General features: G+C 46.7%; 1 protein-coding gene and 1 non-coding gene across 2 annotated transcripts in view; both read right to left on the reverse strand.

Annotated features, from left to right (window-relative positions):
- Window positions 1-8615: 8615 nt before the first annotated feature.
- On the reverse strand, window positions 8616-8719 carry LOC115030923. Its single transcript, XR_003836523.1, has one exon. It is a non-coding gene; the product is annotated as a U6 spliceosomal RNA (small nuclear RNA).
- A 2005-nt stretch (window positions 8720-10724) lies between these two features.
- Scp2 (sterol carrier protein 2) overlaps window positions 10725-20103 on the reverse strand; it is a 75495-nt gene continuing 66116 nt past the window's right edge. Inside the window, exons 15-16 of the mRNA XM_021159370.1 lie at window positions 14373-14452; window positions 10725-11735 (exon numbers count right to left, since the gene is read on the reverse strand). Coding sequence (XP_021015029.1) covers window positions 11640-11735; window positions 14373-14452 — 176 coding nt within the window. The 3' untranslated portion in view covers window positions 10725-11639. The remainder of the gene's footprint in view (window positions 11736-14372; window positions 14453-20103) is intronic.

The raw sequence follows: 20103 nt of genomic DNA on the forward strand, positions 1-20103 counted from the left end.
GAAACAAACCTGTCTTCTTCTACGTGCTGTGGCCTTTGGGCAGGACTTACCTAGCTCTCGGAGAGAGATAAAGATAATAAATCAAATGTGGAACCACTTGGCCACCTAAACTGCCAAGACCCTGAAGGGCTCTGGTTAAAGTGGCTGCAGACCTTTCCCTCCTGCGCTGCCAGGCAGTCAGTTTATATCTCCGTGCGTTAGTCTCTAGTCCTTACAGCCCTGCAAAGGAAGATTATTTCCCCATCTAACAAGTAAGGATGTGGCCTGTGCTAGGCTGCGTAACTAACATCATCATTCGGAGCCGGGGTTCTGGTCCATCTACCCATTGCAAAAGCCGTCTGTGATGCAAACAGGCAGGTAGGGAGGGATAGAGCCTATGTTTGAACCCACAGCCATCTGTTTCCATTACCCATCACTGAAGAACTTAACACGAATGGGAAAGGGAAATATTTTGCCTTCTTTGGCCTCAAATTCCAATCTTCTCTGAGCTCAAACTTGAAAGTTGGTATGATTCACAAGATTGGACAGGGCCCAACAGAGATGCATCTTGTGTTTTCTGGACAGAGCCTAGATTCAAGTGGAGCTAAAAGAACTGGATTCTATTGGCTGGCTTACCCATGAACCAAAAATCTTCTAGAACAAGAAAAATCAGCACATGATGAGTGCCAACGAAGTGCTAGGCACAGAAGCCAGCCCTGCGGCTTTCAGAAGGGATGGGTACCCAGCTGACTACCTGTGCATTTCAGCTCCTTTACGCTGCTTCTCAGAGTCAGCATCTGTTCAGGCTAAGATCACTACATTGTATGGGGTCAAGTAGACCTGGGCCCAAAGGGAAATACATTAAAAACTGTCTACATTAAACAGAAAATTCCAGGTCTTCTCTGCACAGCTCTGGTCTCACAGTAAGTCCAAAAAAAAAAAAAAAGAAAAAGAAAAAAAAAAAGAAAAAAGACAGCTGCTTTTACAAGACTGTTATCCAGACCTGACTGAACTCCATGAGATGTCCAAACACAGACTAGTATCAAGGGGCATGCCTGTTATCCTAGCATTTAGGTGGCTTGGGCAGGAAGACAGCAAGTTTGAGGCTGCTGGACTATACAGTGAAGTTCTGTCTCTAAAAGTGGTGGGGTGGGGGTGGAGAGATGGCTCACCAGGTAACACATGTGCTGCACAAGCCTGGTACCCTGAGTTCAGGTCCCCAGAACCCATGTAAAAGCCACACACTGCAGCGTCTGTAACTCTAGAGCACTCTGACAAGGAGATGGAAGTAGACAGAATCCCCAAAGCTGTCTCAGCAAGCACAAGGTGAGGGCTCACACTGGAGTTTCTCCTGGGCTCCTACACTCACACTCTAGCGCCCCATGCCTGAATTAACAGACCAGTAACACACTTATACACTAAGTTCTGTCTTGAAGATGACAAGTGTCGAGAGATAAGGACCTCCTGTACTGCCAGGCCAAGTGCCTTCCAGCTAAAAAGAGAAGGAAGCAACACAAAGAGAGGGGGAAGACAGAGCCTGTGTGACACAGAGCTAAGGCTGAAGGACAAGAAGACTTGCTGGAGTGGGCGTGGGGAGTTGATGCTGCAAAGGAGAGAAAAGGAACAGCACACTATTTATTATTCTTTACCGTCCAAGAAGAAACGAATTCCTCCTCCCTTGAGCTCAGGACTCAAGACCTTTCCTCACCCACGAGCAGAGTCCTGAGTGCTGAGCGGCCGACAGGAGCTTGATTAGAGATCAGACAGAGTGCTGTTTGGGTCAGCGGGGCCTCTCTAAAGGTTTTCTTGTTGCTGCTGTTTTATCACTAGTACTGGGGATTGAACTCAGGTCACTGTGCATGCCAGGGATCGCCTGCTAAGCCTGATCCTCAGCCCTCTATTAGTTGTTTATTTAAATTTTAAGACAGGACCTCATCAAGTTGCCCATATTTTGAGCTTCTGATCTGTTTGCCTACTACTTCTCAAGTAAGAAAGCTTATAGGCCCAGAACTTTCACATCTGACTGAAGGCTTTTGACAAGAGGCCAAGACTTGGGGCTGCAGAGATGGCTCAGTCGGTAAAGTGCTTACAGGAAGACCTGAGTTCAATTCCCAGTACCCATATCTAGAAAATAAAGCATAATGGTGTGTACCTATAGTCTCAGAAATTGGAGGTGTTGGGTAGAGACAGGATCTCTGGGGCTTGCTGGCAGTTAGTCTAGCTTAATTGGTAAATTCTAGGCTCCCAAAAAATAGGGTAAAAAGGGTGGAAACATGGACCAATTTTTAGAATGTTTGCCATCCAAGCCTGACAACCTGAAGTTTGGATACCCAGCACCCATAGAAAAGGCAGACATGGCAGCACATCTGCAAAGTACCCTAGTATTGTGGAGGCATAAACAGGCCAACCCTGGGAGCTCACTGGCCAGCCAGTCTAGCCAAATCAGTAAGCTTGAGGGACCCTGTATCAAAAACTAAGGTGGAGCCAGGCAGTGGTGGCACACGCCTTTAATCCCAGCACTTGGGAGGCAGAGGCAGACAGATTTCTAAGTTCAAGGCCAGACTGGTCTACAGTGTGAGTTCCAGGACAGCAATGGCTACACAGAAAAACCCTGTCTCAAAAATGCAAAACAAAACAAAACAAAAAACCCCCCCAAAAAAAACCAAAACCAAAAACAAAACCTAAGGTGGAGAGCAACTGAAAAAGATACCTAGTGAGGACCTCTGGTCTCCAAAGACATGTGCACACGTGCACATGAACACACACAAAGACAAAACTCATCAAGGAAGCAGAGAATGATGAGAAAACCACAGTTGGAGGCAGAATTGGAATGTGGGTCTTCAGGTTCAGCCCAGCGAGATTCTCATGTGCAGCAGCCATTCAGTGGTCCCAGTAGGACCAGTCAGACGGTCCACCCCAGGGCTGCTTACACACTGAAAACTTGAAAGCTTTTGAAGAGTCCACTTCTTCCAAAGCTATGAACAAGTCCAAGTATAAGTATAAACAAGAGGAACAAACAAGTCGTCTTTCTGGCTTACAGAAGAAATATTTTAAAGGGAGAAGTCCTCAGAACTGGCCGTCAGTGGGATGTTGTGGTCTCTGTTCAGGTGACCACTCAGCTATCACTAATGTCTGTCTCACATCGTCCTCGGGGCTAGCACACATCTGTGGTTGATGCCTCTAGTCTGATCACTATCAGTTTTTATTGCCAAGAAGTTCAACTGACTCTTTTCTTTTTTTAAAGATGTATTTATTAATCTATGAGTTTCTGGCCTGCCTGTATGTGTGTGTGTGCACGATGCATGCACCTGGTGCCCAGGGTGTCGGATCCCCTGTAATGGGAGTTATGGATGGTTATGAACCACCATGTGGGTGTTGGGAATTGAACCCGGGTCCTCTGGAAGAGCAGCCAGTGCTCTTAACCATCGAGCCATCTCTCTGGTCCTCAATTGATTTCCAACGTGTAATCACAAAGCAAACTCGCACCCTCCCTGATCTCTCTCTCCTTTGCTCACATGTGTGAGCTCGAGTCACACCACGCCTTTGGCTATCATCTCATCACACCTAAGGCTTCTTTGAGCTGCCTAAGCCAACCATTCATATAGTTTCTTTGTGTCCATTTATTCCCACCCTAAGTACCTAGTATTGGACAGCCCTGTCTCTTTCACACTACAGAAGGTGCCATATTCTAAAAAGTGAATTATAAAATAACTTGCAAGTGAAAAAAAGGGTTAATAGTGGGTAGTTGATTATAAAGTTAGTGCTTACTCTTTGTGACTTATGCAACCTTATATGTGTGTGTGTGGGGGGTGTATGTACACACGAATGCAGATAAGCAAGGAACCAAGAGACATGGGATCCCCCAGGGACTAGAATCTCAGACAATTGTGATCCACCTCACGTTTGTGCTGGGGATCAAACTCAGCGGCCCATGATCTAAACCACTGAGGCATCTCTCCAGCCCAGGCCTCGCACACACTAGGAAAGCATCCTACCGCCAGACTACACCTCCAGCCCTGTTGCCTGCCATTTAAATAAACAGCACTGTATCGTCAATTGTCCCCCAATGTACTGAATGTTTGTGGCCACAAATGCAGCAGCCCCAGGACAAGCACCTGCTGTGTCTACATCCTGCTGAAGATGAATGCTGCAGCATGAATACTGGCAGGAAAGACTTAAGAGAGCTGACTATATGACCGCCACTTTGGGCAGTGAGTTTTAGATTTTTAAAAAAATAGTTCTTCAAGAAGTCTGGCTCGAATCCCATACCAGATAAAACATCCAGCCAAATGGAATCAGACTCCACACTTCTCAAGGGCCAGAAATCTAGCCCAATATTCTCCGTTCTTACCAAGAATTAAAGAGCTGTTCATTGCAGCAGTCTCCAGACACATCCAAGATCGGACCCTTCCAGAAGGTTTTGTAACTCTCTATTGAGAAAAACTAAAATTTAGCCAGACTTGGCTGTGGTTCCTGATGGCCTGTAAATCTTTCAGGCCCCTCTTTAGTCCTTTATTACAAATCCCTAATTCTTACCAGTGTGGGTCCAACCCACGGAGTAATTTACATAGAGGTACAACTTGGCTGATTTCTTCTTTGGTAAATAATATTTATGGACTCTGTTGTGTTCAGAAAGCAGCCGTTGCCCAGGGCAGCTAGAACTGCAACATTTGGCAAAATCCAAGTCTTTGAATGTCATACTAAATGATTCTCTATTTGTTCACTTAGTTACTGCTTAGTTAGAGGCAATTAAATTGTAACGGTTCTTAGCTGGGCATGGTGATGCATGACTTTAATCCCAGCACTTAGGAGGCGGAGGCAGGTGGATCCCTGTGAGTTTAAGGCCAGCTGGGCCTACCTACAGAGTTCCAGGCCACCTAGGACTACATAGAGATCCCCTGTCTGGAGGGGATAGAGGGGATAGAGGGGATAGAGGGGATAGAGGGGATAGAGGGGATAGAGGGGATAGAGGGACTGTCAGTGGTTAAAAGCATCTACCATTCCTACAGAGGACCAGGGTTCAGTTCTCAGCACCCATCTTAGGCAGCTCACAACTGTCTATAACTCCAGCTCCAGAGGATCCAACACACTTTAGGGGCTTCTAGGGGCACCTGCATATTAGATACACAGACACATAAACATAATTAAAAATAAAAATAAGTTTTTTTAAAAAAATTGTTGGTTCTTGAAGACACATAAGAATATATATGGTTGATTAAAAGCAAACTGCCCTCAGTCCTGAACAGAACTGGTTATCCAAACTCAGCAAGTTCTCAGAATATTTCACACCAATTATTTCTTCATATATATAAAAAAAAAAAACTTTCTCAAATAACCTCAGAAATGATCTACTGAGCATTAATGTGCACTTGGCCTTTCACAGCTACAACTGCTAACCCTCCTACACAAAGCAGGCACACTCACTTCAGGATTTACTAGCTATGTGGGTGTCACACGTCTATGGGCATCCAAGGAGGCCAGGGGCCTTGCTGGATCCCCAGGAACTGGAAGCCACCCAGCATGGGTGCTGAGATCCAGACTTAGGTGGCCATGGAAAAGCAGCAGGTGCTCCTAACTGCAGCTCCAACCTAACAAAAACAAGGTTTCCCTGTGTGTGTTCGCCTGCAAGTATGTATTTGTATCACGTGTGCCTGGTGCCTGCAGAGACCAGAAGCCGAGTATTGGATCCCCTGGAACTGGAGTTACAGAGTCACTGTGGGGCGCTGGGAATCAAACCCAAGTCCTCTACAAGAGCAGTAAGTACTCTTAATGGCTGAGCCATCTCTCCAGCCTCTCAACCTAAAAAGGTTTATTGTTATTGTCTTTATTCAAGCATGTGTCTGTGTAGACGAATACCACATGTGTGCAGTACAGATCCTTTGGAGCTGGAGTTATAGGCAGCTGCAAGCTACCATGTGGGTGCAGGGGAGCAGACTTAGATCCTCTGTAAGAACAAGGGCTCTCAACCACTCGAGATCTCCTCTCCCTTCTTATAGAAAGTGGGAAAAAAGCCCGTAGCTTCACTTATGATTAGCTCAAGGTGAGGGAAAAAATACCTGATACACCCCTAAGTTTCCCACAATACCAGGCTCCTCTAAATGTTTTGTTGTCTAAAATTGCTGCAACTCTCAGAAGGGAAGAGCTGTTAGCTACAACCTTTAAGTTCCTCATCTATTTCCTTAAGGTGACATAAACAGGGAAACCAGAATACTTATAAAACTGTTCTTTTACAAAGTGTTTCATAGCTGGGCATGGTAGCTTTAATCCCAGAGGCAGGTGGATCTCTCTCAGTTCAAGGCCAGCCTGGTCTACAAATCAAGTTCCAGGACAGCCAAGGCTACAAAGAGGGCCCTGGAGTAGGGTGGGGGTGGGGGTAGCAAATAAAGTGCCTCACAGCCTACAAGGGATCTTAGACTGGCTGTGGGGGTGCGTGCCTGTTTACATCCCGGCTGCGGAGTTGTGGGCTGTGGGCTGTGGAGGCAGGAGATTAAGAGGTCATACTCAGCTACACAGTGAGTTAGAGCCAGCCTGGGTTACAGGGAGACTGTCTCAAACAAACAGACTGTTTAACTGTTACTGTCTAATCTTCATTACTTCAAGAAACAAGTTCAAGTTATTGGGGCTGACAAGGTGGTCCACTGGTTAAGAGCTCATACTGCTCTTGCGGAGGACCTGAGTTCAGGACCCAACACTCACATCTGGTGGCCCACGACTACTTGAAACCCTAATTTGAAGTTTGTTTGTTTGTTTTTTTAATGGCCTTTAAAAAACAAATGTTCCAGAACATTCGAGATATTTACAGTCTAAATGTAAATATGACCTGGTTCCCTTTGTAAAGAAAGAAGCCAGAGGCCAGTGTAGCTGGAGTGCTTTATGCTACCTTGGCTTGCAGGAGGCAGAACTGGCCTGGTCAGGTATTGATCCCAGAGGCCCCTCTTCCTCCCCTGCCTCATCCCCCTGCCTCCCCCTGCCTCCCACCCCCTTTCCACCATTCCTCTGCTTCTCCAGGAAGATGGCAGGAATCTATGTGAACTCCTCTGAAGAAAACGGCAAAGCTCATGCCTAACCCATCAGCAACCCCACGGCCACTCCACTTCCTTCAAGAGCATGGATGAACTGATCTTTCTCACCACTTACTTCAGGCTCCCATACCAGGCATTCTGAATGTTCTCATAGAAAAACCATCAGGACAAGTCAGGCTAAGGGAGAATTCCTAATGTGAAGTCCTAATGTTTCCTTTCATCCCTAGGGCAGCGGGTGGTCTATTTAACAGACTCCAATTCTGTGACTAGGTTTCCATCCTCAGACATGCCCTGCAGTTGAAAGTGTTGGAGAAGAACTTCCATTCGCTTCTCTTCTCCTCTCTTCTCTTCTCTTCCTCTTCCCCATCCCTTCCCTTCCCCCTCCCCTTCTCCTCCCTCCTCTCCCCTTCTCTCCTTTCTTCCACTTATTCAATCAATGACAGTCAAGCCTGGGGAAGAGGGACTCAAACTAGATGCATGGGAAGTAGATTTTGCGCCTACTGAACTCTCTGGAGGAAGACAGAAACATACACCCATGAAGGAATGTTGTGTGAGAAATGGGTACAACTTCCTGAAAGGATAGACCTTGAGTTTCTAAGTGCATGGGGACAAGGACTGAGTGGCCAGGGTGGACACGGAGAAGAGCAAGCCCAATAGTAACTGGCTTGAACTTCAGTGTACCAAATGATATGCCTGCAGTGAGTTCTTGGGAACCAGGCACACTACGATCAAACACAATTCTCATTTATGTCACTGAATTTTATGAAGCCAATCCCAGTCCAGCCTCCATCCCTACTCTGCCACTGAGCCGGTTTTGTTTTGGTCCGACGATTTCCAAGTTGCCAATTCTGTCAGACATCAAACTGCTTTGCCTCATGGACCCTTCCCAATTTTGGCTGTGCTCTTCTGAAGTTTTCCATCTACCTCACCTCTGGTTTACCCAAGGCTTACCCAAACCCTATTCCCCAACTCTAAGTAATACCATCCATTCCTGGGGCTTTAAATTCAAGCCCTGAGTGCACAAAGTCCAAATGGATGCCTCCAAATAGCTTAGCTCTGAGCTTATCTTGTCAACTGGACACCTTCTCCAATACTTCTAACCTGGGACTTCTTAGGCACCCCAGACTTAAGTTCAAGAGGTGTTTCAGACCCTCCTGTTCAGGTCTTGATGTAGGCCAGAGTGGGCCCACCCTGCAAGTAGCTAGTCCCTGCAGTCAGCTCAGCTGTGTTAGGAGGCCAGGCTCTGCCAGCTAGCTCTGCCTCTGTCTACTTCCCCCCACCTGTCTCCATGACTGACAGACTCCTTGGGAGAGACCGCCATCCCTTTGCCTTCAGATAGCCACCTTGCTCAGTCTATCACCTCACAACTGTGAAGGTGGAAGCTAAAACCATGACACTGCCCTGTGTTCAGTCCCTGCTCGGGGGGTCATCACCTGGTCACAGACACCCCACCTCTACCCTCTCCAGGTACGTGTGGGGTTTTGAAGTTGGGTGGGACACCTGACTTTTCTTGTTTTCTGTTCTAATGAGACTAAATTTATTCAACAACCTAGTAAAAGTTTTGATTATAAGTATCCAAGAGAATAAAAAGTACGAAATAGATTTATAGATTTTAAAAACATGGAACACTTCTCAAACTTGACTGTCAGCCTTGCACAGGCCATGCTAAACATCTCCGCATTATTCCAACTTAGTATTTGTGCAGCCAAAGTGAGCACACATGGCTTTACTTGAACAAATAAACAGGACCAAAAGCATTAAGAACACTTCACCCTTTTTCTTTCTCTGCCACGGTGGCACGCTGGACAGCGGTGAGTGACAAACACTGGAAGCCCTGTCTTCAGCTCCCAGTGGCTGCTGGATGAACCAGCCCTACTACTGGAAGCTCCTGGGTCCCTTCTGCTCTCATCGTGGGCCTGTCCATCCGACCCACTGTGGTCTACTCATTTGACCCACTTTAGAACAGGCCACCTTTAACTCAATATTCCTTAACTGAGTTCTACCCTTCTTAGCCTTCTGTTCTCAGTTTATACACGACTTCTTCTCAGGTGTGTCTAACTGCAAGCCCTCTGTCATGGCGCCCTGCTCATCTGCTGCACAGCACTCCAGGTCTGTAACCATTCTCCCCGAATGTCTCCCTGACTGTACTGAAGCTCACCTCCAGGGCTTACACTGTACCGTAGTGCCTTCTGCATTGTAGCTGCTCATCAAATACCAGGGAAGTGAACGAGAGAAATGAAGAAGCCAGCTGCTGCAGAAGTTGGGCAGAACCCTGCAGCCATCACACCACAGGAGCAGGTGGTGGTGAGGCCAACAAAGGGACTCACCATCATGTACCTAGCCAGCAGATAAATGATGCTCGGCCTGTCACACTGCAGCACTTGCAAGTTCTATCCTTGGCCAGCTAACCGCTTCTTTTCCGACAATTAATGCTCAAAGGAAATACACTGGCTCTGCACTTTTCTGCTAAGTATTTCCCTGTCTTACATATAAATGACATTTGTGTGTGAATATATTTCAACACCAATAACATTTTACATTTCTAGGATTCCTAGATCCTATTTCTAGAATCTTTTGTTATTTAGGACCAGACAGGGCAGACAGATGCCACAAACACAAACTACAGAGAAATCTGGCGTTTAACTTTCTCCTTGGTCTTTCTTCTCAGAGTTAAGAAGCCACCCTGATTAGGAAGTAGGTTTATGAATCCATCCTATGGGACCTGAGGTCAAGCTGTCTTAGATTAATTTATCCTTAGGCACTGTCAACCAAATGCCCTGCCAATCACAGAAGGACCCTGAACACCTAGATGGAATCAAACCACCTGACTTCTGACCTCTGACCCTTGGGTGAAAGAACAAGAAGAGCTGGATGTACATCTGGGCACAGTGTCACACCTGTGATCCCAACATTCAGGAAGCAGAGTCAGGAGGATCACAATTTCAAGACCAGCCTCGGTGTACTGGCTAGCTTTGTGTCAACTTGACACAGCTGGAGTTATCACAGAGAAAGGAGCTTCAGTTGAGGAAATGCCTCCATGAGATCCAGCTGTAAGGCATTTTCTCAATTAGTGATCAAGGGGGAAAGGCCCCTTGTGGGTGGTGCCATCTCTGGGCTGGTAGTCTTGGGTTCTATAAGAGAGTAGGCTGAGCAAGCCAGGGGAGGCAAGCCAGTAAAGAACATCCCTCCATGGCCTCTGCATCAGCTCCTGCTTCCTGACCTGCTTGAGTTCCAGTCCTGACTTCCTTGGTGATGAACAGCAGTATGGAAGTGTAAGCCGAATAAACCCTTTCCTCCCCAACTTGTTTCTTGGTCATGATGTTTGTGCAGGAATAGAAACCCTGACTAAGACACTTGGGTATTTGGAGAGTTCAGGCCAGCCAGAATTACATAAGACTTTGTCTCAAACCCCCTCCAAAAAGACCAAACAATGAATCTAGGGACTGCTCAACTCTCTACTCTAACAGGGGACCACCAATTCAAACCTCTCTACCAACAACCCAGAAAACAGGACTCAGGCAAGCAGTGATTTACTTGCCTTAGAGAGGCAGTCCTTGATCAAGAAAGTGTTCTTCCCACTACATGTCCCGCCTCCCCAGTCAAGAACTAGCAACTGTGTGAAAGCAACTGGGTTATAAGGCCCCATTGTTTTCTTTGCTCCACAGCCTAGAGAACACTGGGGGGAAAAAAACCAAAAACCATACACAGTAAAAGCCAAGGAAATCAGGAAGAGCTGTTTTAATTTTCTTTTTAAATCTTCCAAAAGCATATTTTTATCCCAAACCTAAATTATAACAAATAGCATTAGAATTAGAAAAACTTGGAAGAAAGATAAATGCAGACAATCAAGTGTATGAAAAAGGAAATTTGTGAGACTCAGTTTATACACTTATTAATATGAAACTATAATTTGAAGCCCGTATCTCTGGAAGAAACTTTATTCAGTTATTTTTATTAATGGTATCCATGGCTCTGATACTATGATTTTTATAAAGATGCCCATTTGAAAAATATTTTAAAACAGTTCTGTTCAGCTGTAAATTCTCTCTTAAGCTCTGACCATAATTCTTGTATTTTATTTGGGAAGAAAAGAACTGTTTCTGATGGCATGAAATGAACATTTTTAAATTTTTTTTTTTTTTAACTTTTAGTACAGAATTTTATTTTAAGAACTATTAGTGAGAAACTGATGCAGGTAATTAAGTGTGAGGCACTAATTTCTGGTCAACTATGGAAATCTGTTTCTTCTCCAGTCCCCCCAAGGGGAAATGTCACACCGAGTGTCCAGCACAATGATCCTCAAATATATTCCTAAGCAAAACAAGGGCTTTGTTTACACAGTCTTCACATTTTACTGTTCTGAATTTTATTCTGAAACTCAAGTTTACCCCAAACCATCATTGACATAGTAGCTTCATCAAGCACAGTAGAATGCAAGTCCTCAAAGCAGCAGTGCGTGCAGGCTGGGAGGCCCTATGTACTCCCGGCTTCGGGGAAACACAATTGACCACACCCAATTAGCAACAAATCTATCTCATGCTATTCGGGAGGTGTCAGTCTAAGTCCTGACGACGAGACGTGGATCTCTACCTATCTACACATCTCATCTTGATGTCCTGAGGTTGCCAAAGGAACTCCTCACAGCTTAGCTTTGCCTGGCTGAAGCTGAAGGTTCTGTAGTTTCATGGCCAGTCCCATGTTACCAGCAATCTTCAGTTTCCCTTGAAAGAAGGCCTGTGGGGGATAAAAAGGAAAACTCGTTAGTTAGTGTGCTCAACACTTGCCAGTGCTTCTAGCCTAGCCAGGCCCGAGATCATCTATCCAGGTCCATGGCTCTGCAAATACTGAGCTTAGCTTTCTGGACCAGATTCAGAAGCAGACTTGAAAGTAGGCTCCCAACAGCCATGCTTTATGTAGACAGAAGGGACCAGAATCCTCAAATACCTTCTCCTAAAACTTGGGGCTCTCTACTTTAAATGCAGTATACCTCATTCAAATACTAGGCATAACAGAGCAACACTAGGTGAGTTTTCTTGAAAACATTACATATGGGCTTAAAATCTAAAATGAACATTTCACCCAGAGGACCTTTCGGTTAAAGGGGCTGCTGGGGAAAAAGCACACTCAAAACTCATCTAGAAAGTCCAGGAGTCACAGATGGTTGGAACACCGCTGAGGCCTTGGTTCCGCTCAGCTCTCACTCAAGGGCCAGTCCCCACCGAGGACAACCTGCTTGCTGAGGAGGACTCCTGTTACTCTGGCTCTGAGAAGCCTCAGCCACTCTGGAGGGCAGAGTAAACTGTTCCACTTAACAGGGCTAAGGATTAGATCACATGACATTGACTAAATTTACTGTGTAACAAAATCCCAGCGAGACTGGGTGGGAGCAAAATGAAGACCATAGCATGGTTCCTGCTCCGACCTATGTTTTAACTTGGTATTTGAAGTGAGGACGAGCTGGATGAGGAAAGCTCCTTGTAGTTGGACGCAAGCAGCATGGCTGGGTTTTTCCACACCCTGGTAAGGATCACTAATACCCCAGCCCCCCAGTACAGACAAACTAAATATTTCCTTCTTATATGGCACAAAGCTTTCTGTCTGACGACTTAAAGGTCAGGTGTCTCAGAACACAATATATTTAACATATGTTATTTAAAATACAAACCAGCTGCACAACAGAATCGCATCACCTTCTGCTTTTAAAGCTACAGGAGAAAATAATGGAGAAAGCACGTGTGCTGTCCGCTGTGGAGGTAGCCTGAGGACCATGCTAATGTGGCCCCTTAGGTGTTCTCTGTCTGTTCATTTCTGCTGGCAACACTACTGCTTCGTCTCAACCAGAGCCAGACACTGAGATGAGAATTTCCACTGCATTTAATAATTCCACTCCAACCCTCCACGAAGCGTAAGGAAAGGCCGTTAGCACATTAGCAGAAAGGTCTGCTACCTTAATCTTCAGTTCTTCTGGGTGTTAATGGGGGCGAAGGAAAGTAAGCTGGTGCTATGCCCCCCAAAAACACCTGTACATAGATAAATGATAGGAGACCAAGGACAGTGCATGTGTGAAGTGTGAACCTCTAAGAGAGCCGTGCACAGTGTCTGAAGTGTGAGCCTCTGCTGGAGCTGTGCAGTGAACACAGAACGGGAGCAGCAGCTGGGACGGGGCTGGCAGCCAGCTCCTGTGCTGGTGGCCTCTGTCCCATCCAGGTTTCTGGAGTGGACTGTGGTCAGTGATGCCAGCACCAGGGCAAGCGTTGCACTGAAGCATCGCAGGTGCACACTGCTCAGTCATGGCATTACTGAGGCACAACAAGAAAACCCATTTAAAAAGGAGCACAAACGGAAGCCAGGTTGAGTTCTGTCCAATCATGAATTATCTGGGAATACCAGAAACAAGATCTAAAACAGCCAAGACAACAATTAAAACTGATGTTACAATAGAGAGGAAAGTCTTGGGCTTCAGTATCTAGCCTGGCGCACTCTGTTTATCGGGAAGGATTCCTTTACAACTTGGGGGCCAGGAAGACCCATATGGGGCCCATGTACATTTTAGATAAATACGCCTTTAAATCTAATCAACTGTTTATAGCAACCGAAAACCATCAGGTATTGCCCTGTTCTAGAAACACTCAGAACAGTAAGATGTGACTTGTCCTTCTGTGACCCTCAGGATCTAGTGGGGGGGAGAGACAGACTCATCACAAGTGCTAAGGTAGTTCACAAGAGGGGCTGTACCCAGCAAATCAATCAGTCCTGAGGGAAGTGAGCTGAAAAGGCAAGTTGGTCAGGGAAGAAGAGTTTAAGAACAAGAAGAACTTGGTCAGAAAGAGGAGCACAGAAGACCGTGTCCAACCTCACTTCTTCCTCCCTAAAGTGTTCCCTTCTACCACGCCTTGCTAACTCTATGTGCTAGGCCTTTCCAGAGGCCTGTTCTTTCCTCCGTGTGGGCTGACCACAGACCAGGAATGGCATAGTGGATGTGTTTGGTGAGAGAGAGAGACAGAGACAGACAGAGAGAGAGAGAGAGAGAGACTTTATTTTGTGAGACAGGACCTCTCACTGAAGCTAGAGCTTACCAGCTCACCAGGCTAGCTGGCCAGCAAGCTCCAAGGATTCATGTGTCTCTGTCTCCACTGCACTGAGACTGCAGCCATGTGCAGCCATGCCGGGTGCGAGCGACCCAAACTCAGGGTCTCATGCTTGTGTGGCAGGCACTTTATAGGGTAAGCTCTCTCCCTAAGCCCTGAGCTGAACTCTTACCGATCTGTTTCTTCCACACTACGTGGAGGGACATTCCAGGCTTCTCTAATACCCAGGACAACATGGTCCTACAGATGTCTGTCCTGTCAGGGTCAGAGCCCCCATACTCACCGACTGAGGGTTCATTTTTCCAGTCATCAAAGCCAGCAAGTCTGAGTCAGCCATGGTGATTGTGCAGTCAGCCTTCTTATCTAAAGCAGACGCGTGCAGGAGACAAGGAGAAAGAGAAGAGGGAATATCAAACTCAGACACAGACACCCAGACACCACTCCTTCCATGAGACACAGTTGAAGCAGCATGAGGGCAGTGGCTGGGGACACTTCTGTGGCAGTCTGGTAAGACAGGGTGACCTTGATGCTCAATGGCGTTGTAGCATCCAATGGGTAAGAAAGCAGTGTGTCCTTACCATGGAATACGATGTAGCTATTGTCACTGGCTGTACTGAGCTGAAGCACTGTGTTGTACTTGTGGCAACAATGATATAGAGACAATTATAAAGTAAACCTCAGCAAGGGCACCATTTTTGATCAAAAACAGTATTCAACAACAGAAGTAAAGGGAAACCAACTGTCCTCTTAGAGATGGATGTGCTACTGATACTGTGGTTGACAGACTCAGGGGAGCCTCATGATCCCTTCCTGCCTTTGCAGGATCCCTTGGGCCAGTGTGAGCAGGACCTGGCTGCTTCAGCCAAAGGAATGCAGCAACACTGCTGGAGTGGGCTCCCTGCGATTTCATGTTAAATCAGCACTCATCTTGCCAGCACTCACACTTGCTCTCCTGTTGCTCTGAAGACCGAGCTGGTCCCTGTGAACTTCCCAGGGAGTGGGGGCCACCGAAGCTCTCACTCTCACAGCACAGGAAATATACTGTGCCAACAACCTGTGTCAGCCTTGATGCTGAAACCAACCAAACCTCCAGATGGGTCCTGGCCCTGGTCAAGAACTTAACAGCAACCCTACGCAGAGAATTGAGCTAGGCTGTCATCAGTTCCTTACCTATTGGAAACATGTGCTGCCCACTATGTAGCCCAGGCTAGCCCCAAACTGGGATTACAAGTACAAGTCTAGCTAATGTGTATATTCTTCTAAACCATTAAAGTTGTGATAATTTGTTTTGCAAGAAGAAAAATTACATAATTACCTAAATATGGGGTTAACCAAGATTTTTAAAATAAAAGAGCAGACACTAAATATTTTAGGCTGTGAGGGTCACCAGGTCTCTGTCACAATTATACCTCTCTGTATAAGCAGTCTAAACAAGCAGCCACAGGTGACACCCAAATGAGCAGCTGGTGGTTTTGCTTTGGGTTTTTTTTTTTTCCATTTATTTTTTGTTTGTTTGTTTGTTTAGGGTGTGTGTGTATGTGTGTGTGTTCACGTGCACATGTGCACACCCATGCCTGGATGTTGTCGGGCTTGGAGGTAAGTGCCTTTATCCACTGAGTCATTTCATCAGGCTTCACCACAAGTTTTGAGGGGAAGGTACCTACAACGTACAGATCTACAGTCTGTGTCTACAACAGTGAAAGAACTCCTAACACTCGGCTGAGAGGAGCTGGGGAGGGGCTGGAACAGCTCTGGCCCAGCACAAGTGTCAGATCCCGGCACCCACATAAAAAGCTGGGTGTCACAGCACTGGGGGAGGGCTGTGGGGACTAGAAGGTCATTGGGGCTTGTTAGCCTCAAGCCTAGCTCTGGGTTTAGGATCTGTAAAAGATCCTGTCTCAAGGGAATATGACAAAGTGGCAGATCAGGATACCTGATGTCCCCTCTGAGCCCCACAGGTGTGCATTCACCATACACATACAAATATGCATGGCTGTCCTAGAACTCACTAGGTAGATTTGTCTTCAGTTCCCAGCACCCAGGTCGGGAGCTCAAAGCTGACGGGACTCCAGCTCCAGGACACCCACAGTCCCCTTTTAGACTCCTCAGGTTCCTGCACTCACACATGTACACATCCACACATACATAAACATGCAATTAAGAAAAACATTTTTTTTTCTTCAAAAAAGATGCCTTGTCCAGTGTGATGGCACACACCTTTAATCCCAGCACTCGGGAGGCAGAAGCAGGCAGATCTCTGTGAGTTTGAGGTCAGCCTGGTGTACAAAGAGTTCCAGGACAGACAGAGCTTTGTTGAACAGAGACCCTGTTTCAAAAAACTGAACTCTGAGATAGAGAGAGAGCGCCTGGCATGTTGGCACAAGCCTTCAATCTCAGCATGTGGGAGGCAGAGGCAGTCCAGTGTACCCAACCAGGGGCAAATAGTGAGATTCTACATCAAAAAGAGGAAGCAGAGGAAGGGAAGGCCGTTCACGTGACTAAACTAAAGCAAGATGGAGAGAAGCCCCCACAGTACGCTCTGCAATCTGAGGACTGACAGCCAATGGCCACTGCACTGCACTGCACCAACATTCTCTCTTAGTTATGGGGAGAAAGGTCTGTAATTTTAAGAATGAAAGCAATAGAAGTTGGGGGAGGCGGGGGTGGGGTGGAGGACGTGCGTGAGCTAACAGACTGAGAGAGTTGGACCTGACTCTCTAGCACCAGGCAGGTGATGTTGGGAAGTGATCTTTAAGCTGTAGTGACTGCAGTATTTATGAGCTCTCACCATGCTGAGGTCTCCCTTCTGTTCTCATCAGAACTTTATAAAAACCCTGTGCAGCTGAGAGAGGTCATGTAACTTGCCTAAAATCACAGTGGACGCATTGGTATCACATCAATTCCCACAATGCTCTACTGACAGAAACGGCCCTCACCCACTGACAGGAGACAACGAGATGCAGGGAAGGAATTCACCTTGCTGAAGAGACTGGGTCAAGATCTGAACCCAGGTCTGAGAGCCTCCAAAGGCCTTTTCTATGCTCTGTCCATAAAGGGCCAGGGTGAGGACTCAGCAGCTGAGGGTAGAAGGAAGGAATGAGAAATAACTCACCATTGCACAGTTGGCTTCTGGGAGAGATGCAGTGTGAGTTGTCTCAAAGGAATCAAGAGAGAGAAGGGACTCAGAGAAGGAACTAAAAGTCATCCAAGAAGCAAGAAGAGAGGATGGGAAACAGACAAGATGAACAAAATACACATCTAACTCTTACAGTAGCACAACTCCTGCTGCTGTGTACACACCAGAACTGCAGTTCTCACAACGCCAGTTCAAACTGGGCCACGCCACCGAGGCATTCGCACCGCTAATGTCTAACAAATGGGCATTGTTGGTGGGTGTAAAGGGAGCTGGCAGTGTCCAGTGGTGGCTTTTACAGGCTAAGCCCACATTTCAACACGACTCCTGGCTGCCAGCAGGTGTCAGGTTTAGCAGAAATTACCCCTGCTCCAGGTTAGTGCTAGTGAGGTCTGGAACAGGGTACCTAAAACAGGGAGGAGAGCACACGGCAGGTGTTTGTGCAGGGTGTACGGCTTCTCCGACATCATTCAACAGCCTTCCATGCACAAACCATCTTTCATCGCCAAGCAACCGGCTTTATTGAACATCACGAGAAAATTTTTTAAATTACCTTAACATCTGTCAGGAAACAATTCTAAGTAACTATTAACCTTTATTTGTTTGTTTAGCTTTGAATTGTGCATGCCTCTAATCCCAGCACTTGGGAGGCAGAGACAGGCAGGTGTTTACCAAAGGCAACCTGGAGTACAGCACAGTTGAATTTCAGGCCTACCGGGGCCACATAGTGAAACCCTGTCTCAAAAAAGAAAAGAAAAAAGAAAAAGAAAAAGAAAAAAGCCACTACTATATTCACCAAAGCATCTTCTATTTTCAAAAGCTGCATTTAGAGGACACCTTGGCTTTCCTTCCTATACCTCCTCAGTGTTGTACCTAATTTTTTGGTTTAAAGAAAAGAAAAGAAAGCAAGCCATCTGGCCTCACCTGGCAAAGTCCCTCTGTTCCCATAAAGCAGTTCCCATAATCCAGAATCCCCACTAACCTCCTCTCCCTCTAAACCTAAGCACAATCACAGTGAAACACTCCCTGAGGGCGCTCTCCCCTCCAGGACCTCCTGAATTAATTAGCCTGTCAGCACTGCAGCACACATTGGCATCACACCTCTTCTCAGCACAGCCCCCAGATCCCCTCAGTCATATGCTCCTGGCTCCCACCCTCAAGCACCCACTTTGGTCTCTGCCATCCAAGCCGTCACTCTGACCGCGATGACACCACCTCACTGCTCATGTTCTCTGCCCTGCTCACACGCTTTCCAGTTCATTGGGCCTACTGCAGCTTAGATGTGAAGTGTTGGCAGCTCCTGCAGAAAAGGCTTCAGTCCCAGCTGGTGGCACTGAGAGGTGGCTGGGCTGCCAGTGCTCTGGCACGAATTTTTCAAGGAAGAGTTTGAAGCTGAATGGGAGCTAGGGGCAGGGCCTGATTGGAGGAAGTCATTCACTGAAGGGTACAATGTGTTCCTGGTCCCCTCCGGGCTCTGGCTCCTGGCTGACACAGGTGAGCAGCTTTTCTCTCTCACACTGCCCCCACCTGATGTTTTTCCTCAACTCACGCCATGCCCAGACACAATGGAGCCAGCTGCTCCTGAGAACTGTGAGCCAGAACAAAGCTTTGCTCTTTGCTTCGTAGTTCTCCCAGCACTAGAAGCTGACTCATGCAGCCACAGGCATAGTTCATCCTCTAAAACACAGCTCGTCCTCTGTAAATCTGAGGCCAGCCTGGTCTACTGAGTGAGGTTCAGGACAGCCAGGGCTACACAGAAAAACACTTGAAATATATCAAATAGCTTTCAAAGTTCTTATCATGACAATTTTTTTTTTTTTTAGTTTAAAAAGTAATTACCTTACGTGTATGAGTGTTTGGGCTGCACATGTTTGTGCACGTGTGCTTAGTGTCTGCAGAGGTCAAAATAAGACTGTCTACTGCCTTGAAACTGGAGTTATGAACAGTTATGAGCTACCATCTAGGTATGGGGATTGAACCTGATCGATCCCTCTGCAAGAATTCTCTTAACCTCTGAGCCATCTCTCCGACCACCTAGCATGGCCCTTCATCTTTCTGAACTATACCAGGCCCTGCCTGGCAAGAGAAACCCACCAGCGCAATATGGCCACTGTAGCAGGTGCTAATTGTTCCTTCCTTTATGCCCTGTTCATGTTTCTGAGGGCCAAGGAGTGCTGGGTGATGCTTGAAGCACTAGGACTGCAGCAGTGACCTAACAGATAAAAAGCTCTGCCTTCATAGAATGCATTCTCGTGGGTAGGGATGGGGGAGGGGGAGGGGGGCAGCAAATAATGAGAGTGATAAGTGCTACAGAGAAGAGTCAGGCAGAAAGCAACAGCCAGCATGGTCAGGGAAGGGCTCGCTGAAGAGGAGACTTTTGGACGGAGATCAGGTAATGAAGCTATCCGGTGAAGACAATCCAAGGCAGACAGAACAGACAGGTCTCCCAAATGAGAACGCCCCATGCTGAAATGAGCAGGGAGGCCAAGCAAGTGAGCAAGTGAGGGAGAGCACGGCAGGGCAGGCTGGCCAGATCATACACCATCACCATAGAAACCCTGATTCTACTACTTGGGGAAGGAGGCAGGCTTTGAGCAGAGATGGATGCAGATCTCTGGCGGAGTCAGCTTGACAGGCTGAGGCTTGAAAGCTACTCAGGAGGCAAAAGAGTTTCACAGAAACTCGCTCCTGGAGTCTGGCGTTCTCTCTAACCCATACATTAATTTTCCATTCCCGCGTTAGTCTAGTGTATAGATCCACACGCTCTCTTTTAGTATTATCCTATTATAAGTGCCTTTTAAGATTAAATTCTGACATAGCTAAAGCCTTCCGCCAGTGCTCCAACAGTCCTAGAACGTCCTTGAGCAAGACCATGGGCTTG

Source organism: Mus caroli, chromosome 4 (genome assembly GCF_900094665.2).
Source record: "Mus caroli chromosome 4, CAROLI_EIJ_v1.1, whole genome shotgun sequence".
In the NCBI taxonomy this organism is placed as follows: Eukaryota; Metazoa; Chordata; class Mammalia; order Rodentia; family Muridae; genus Mus; species Mus caroli.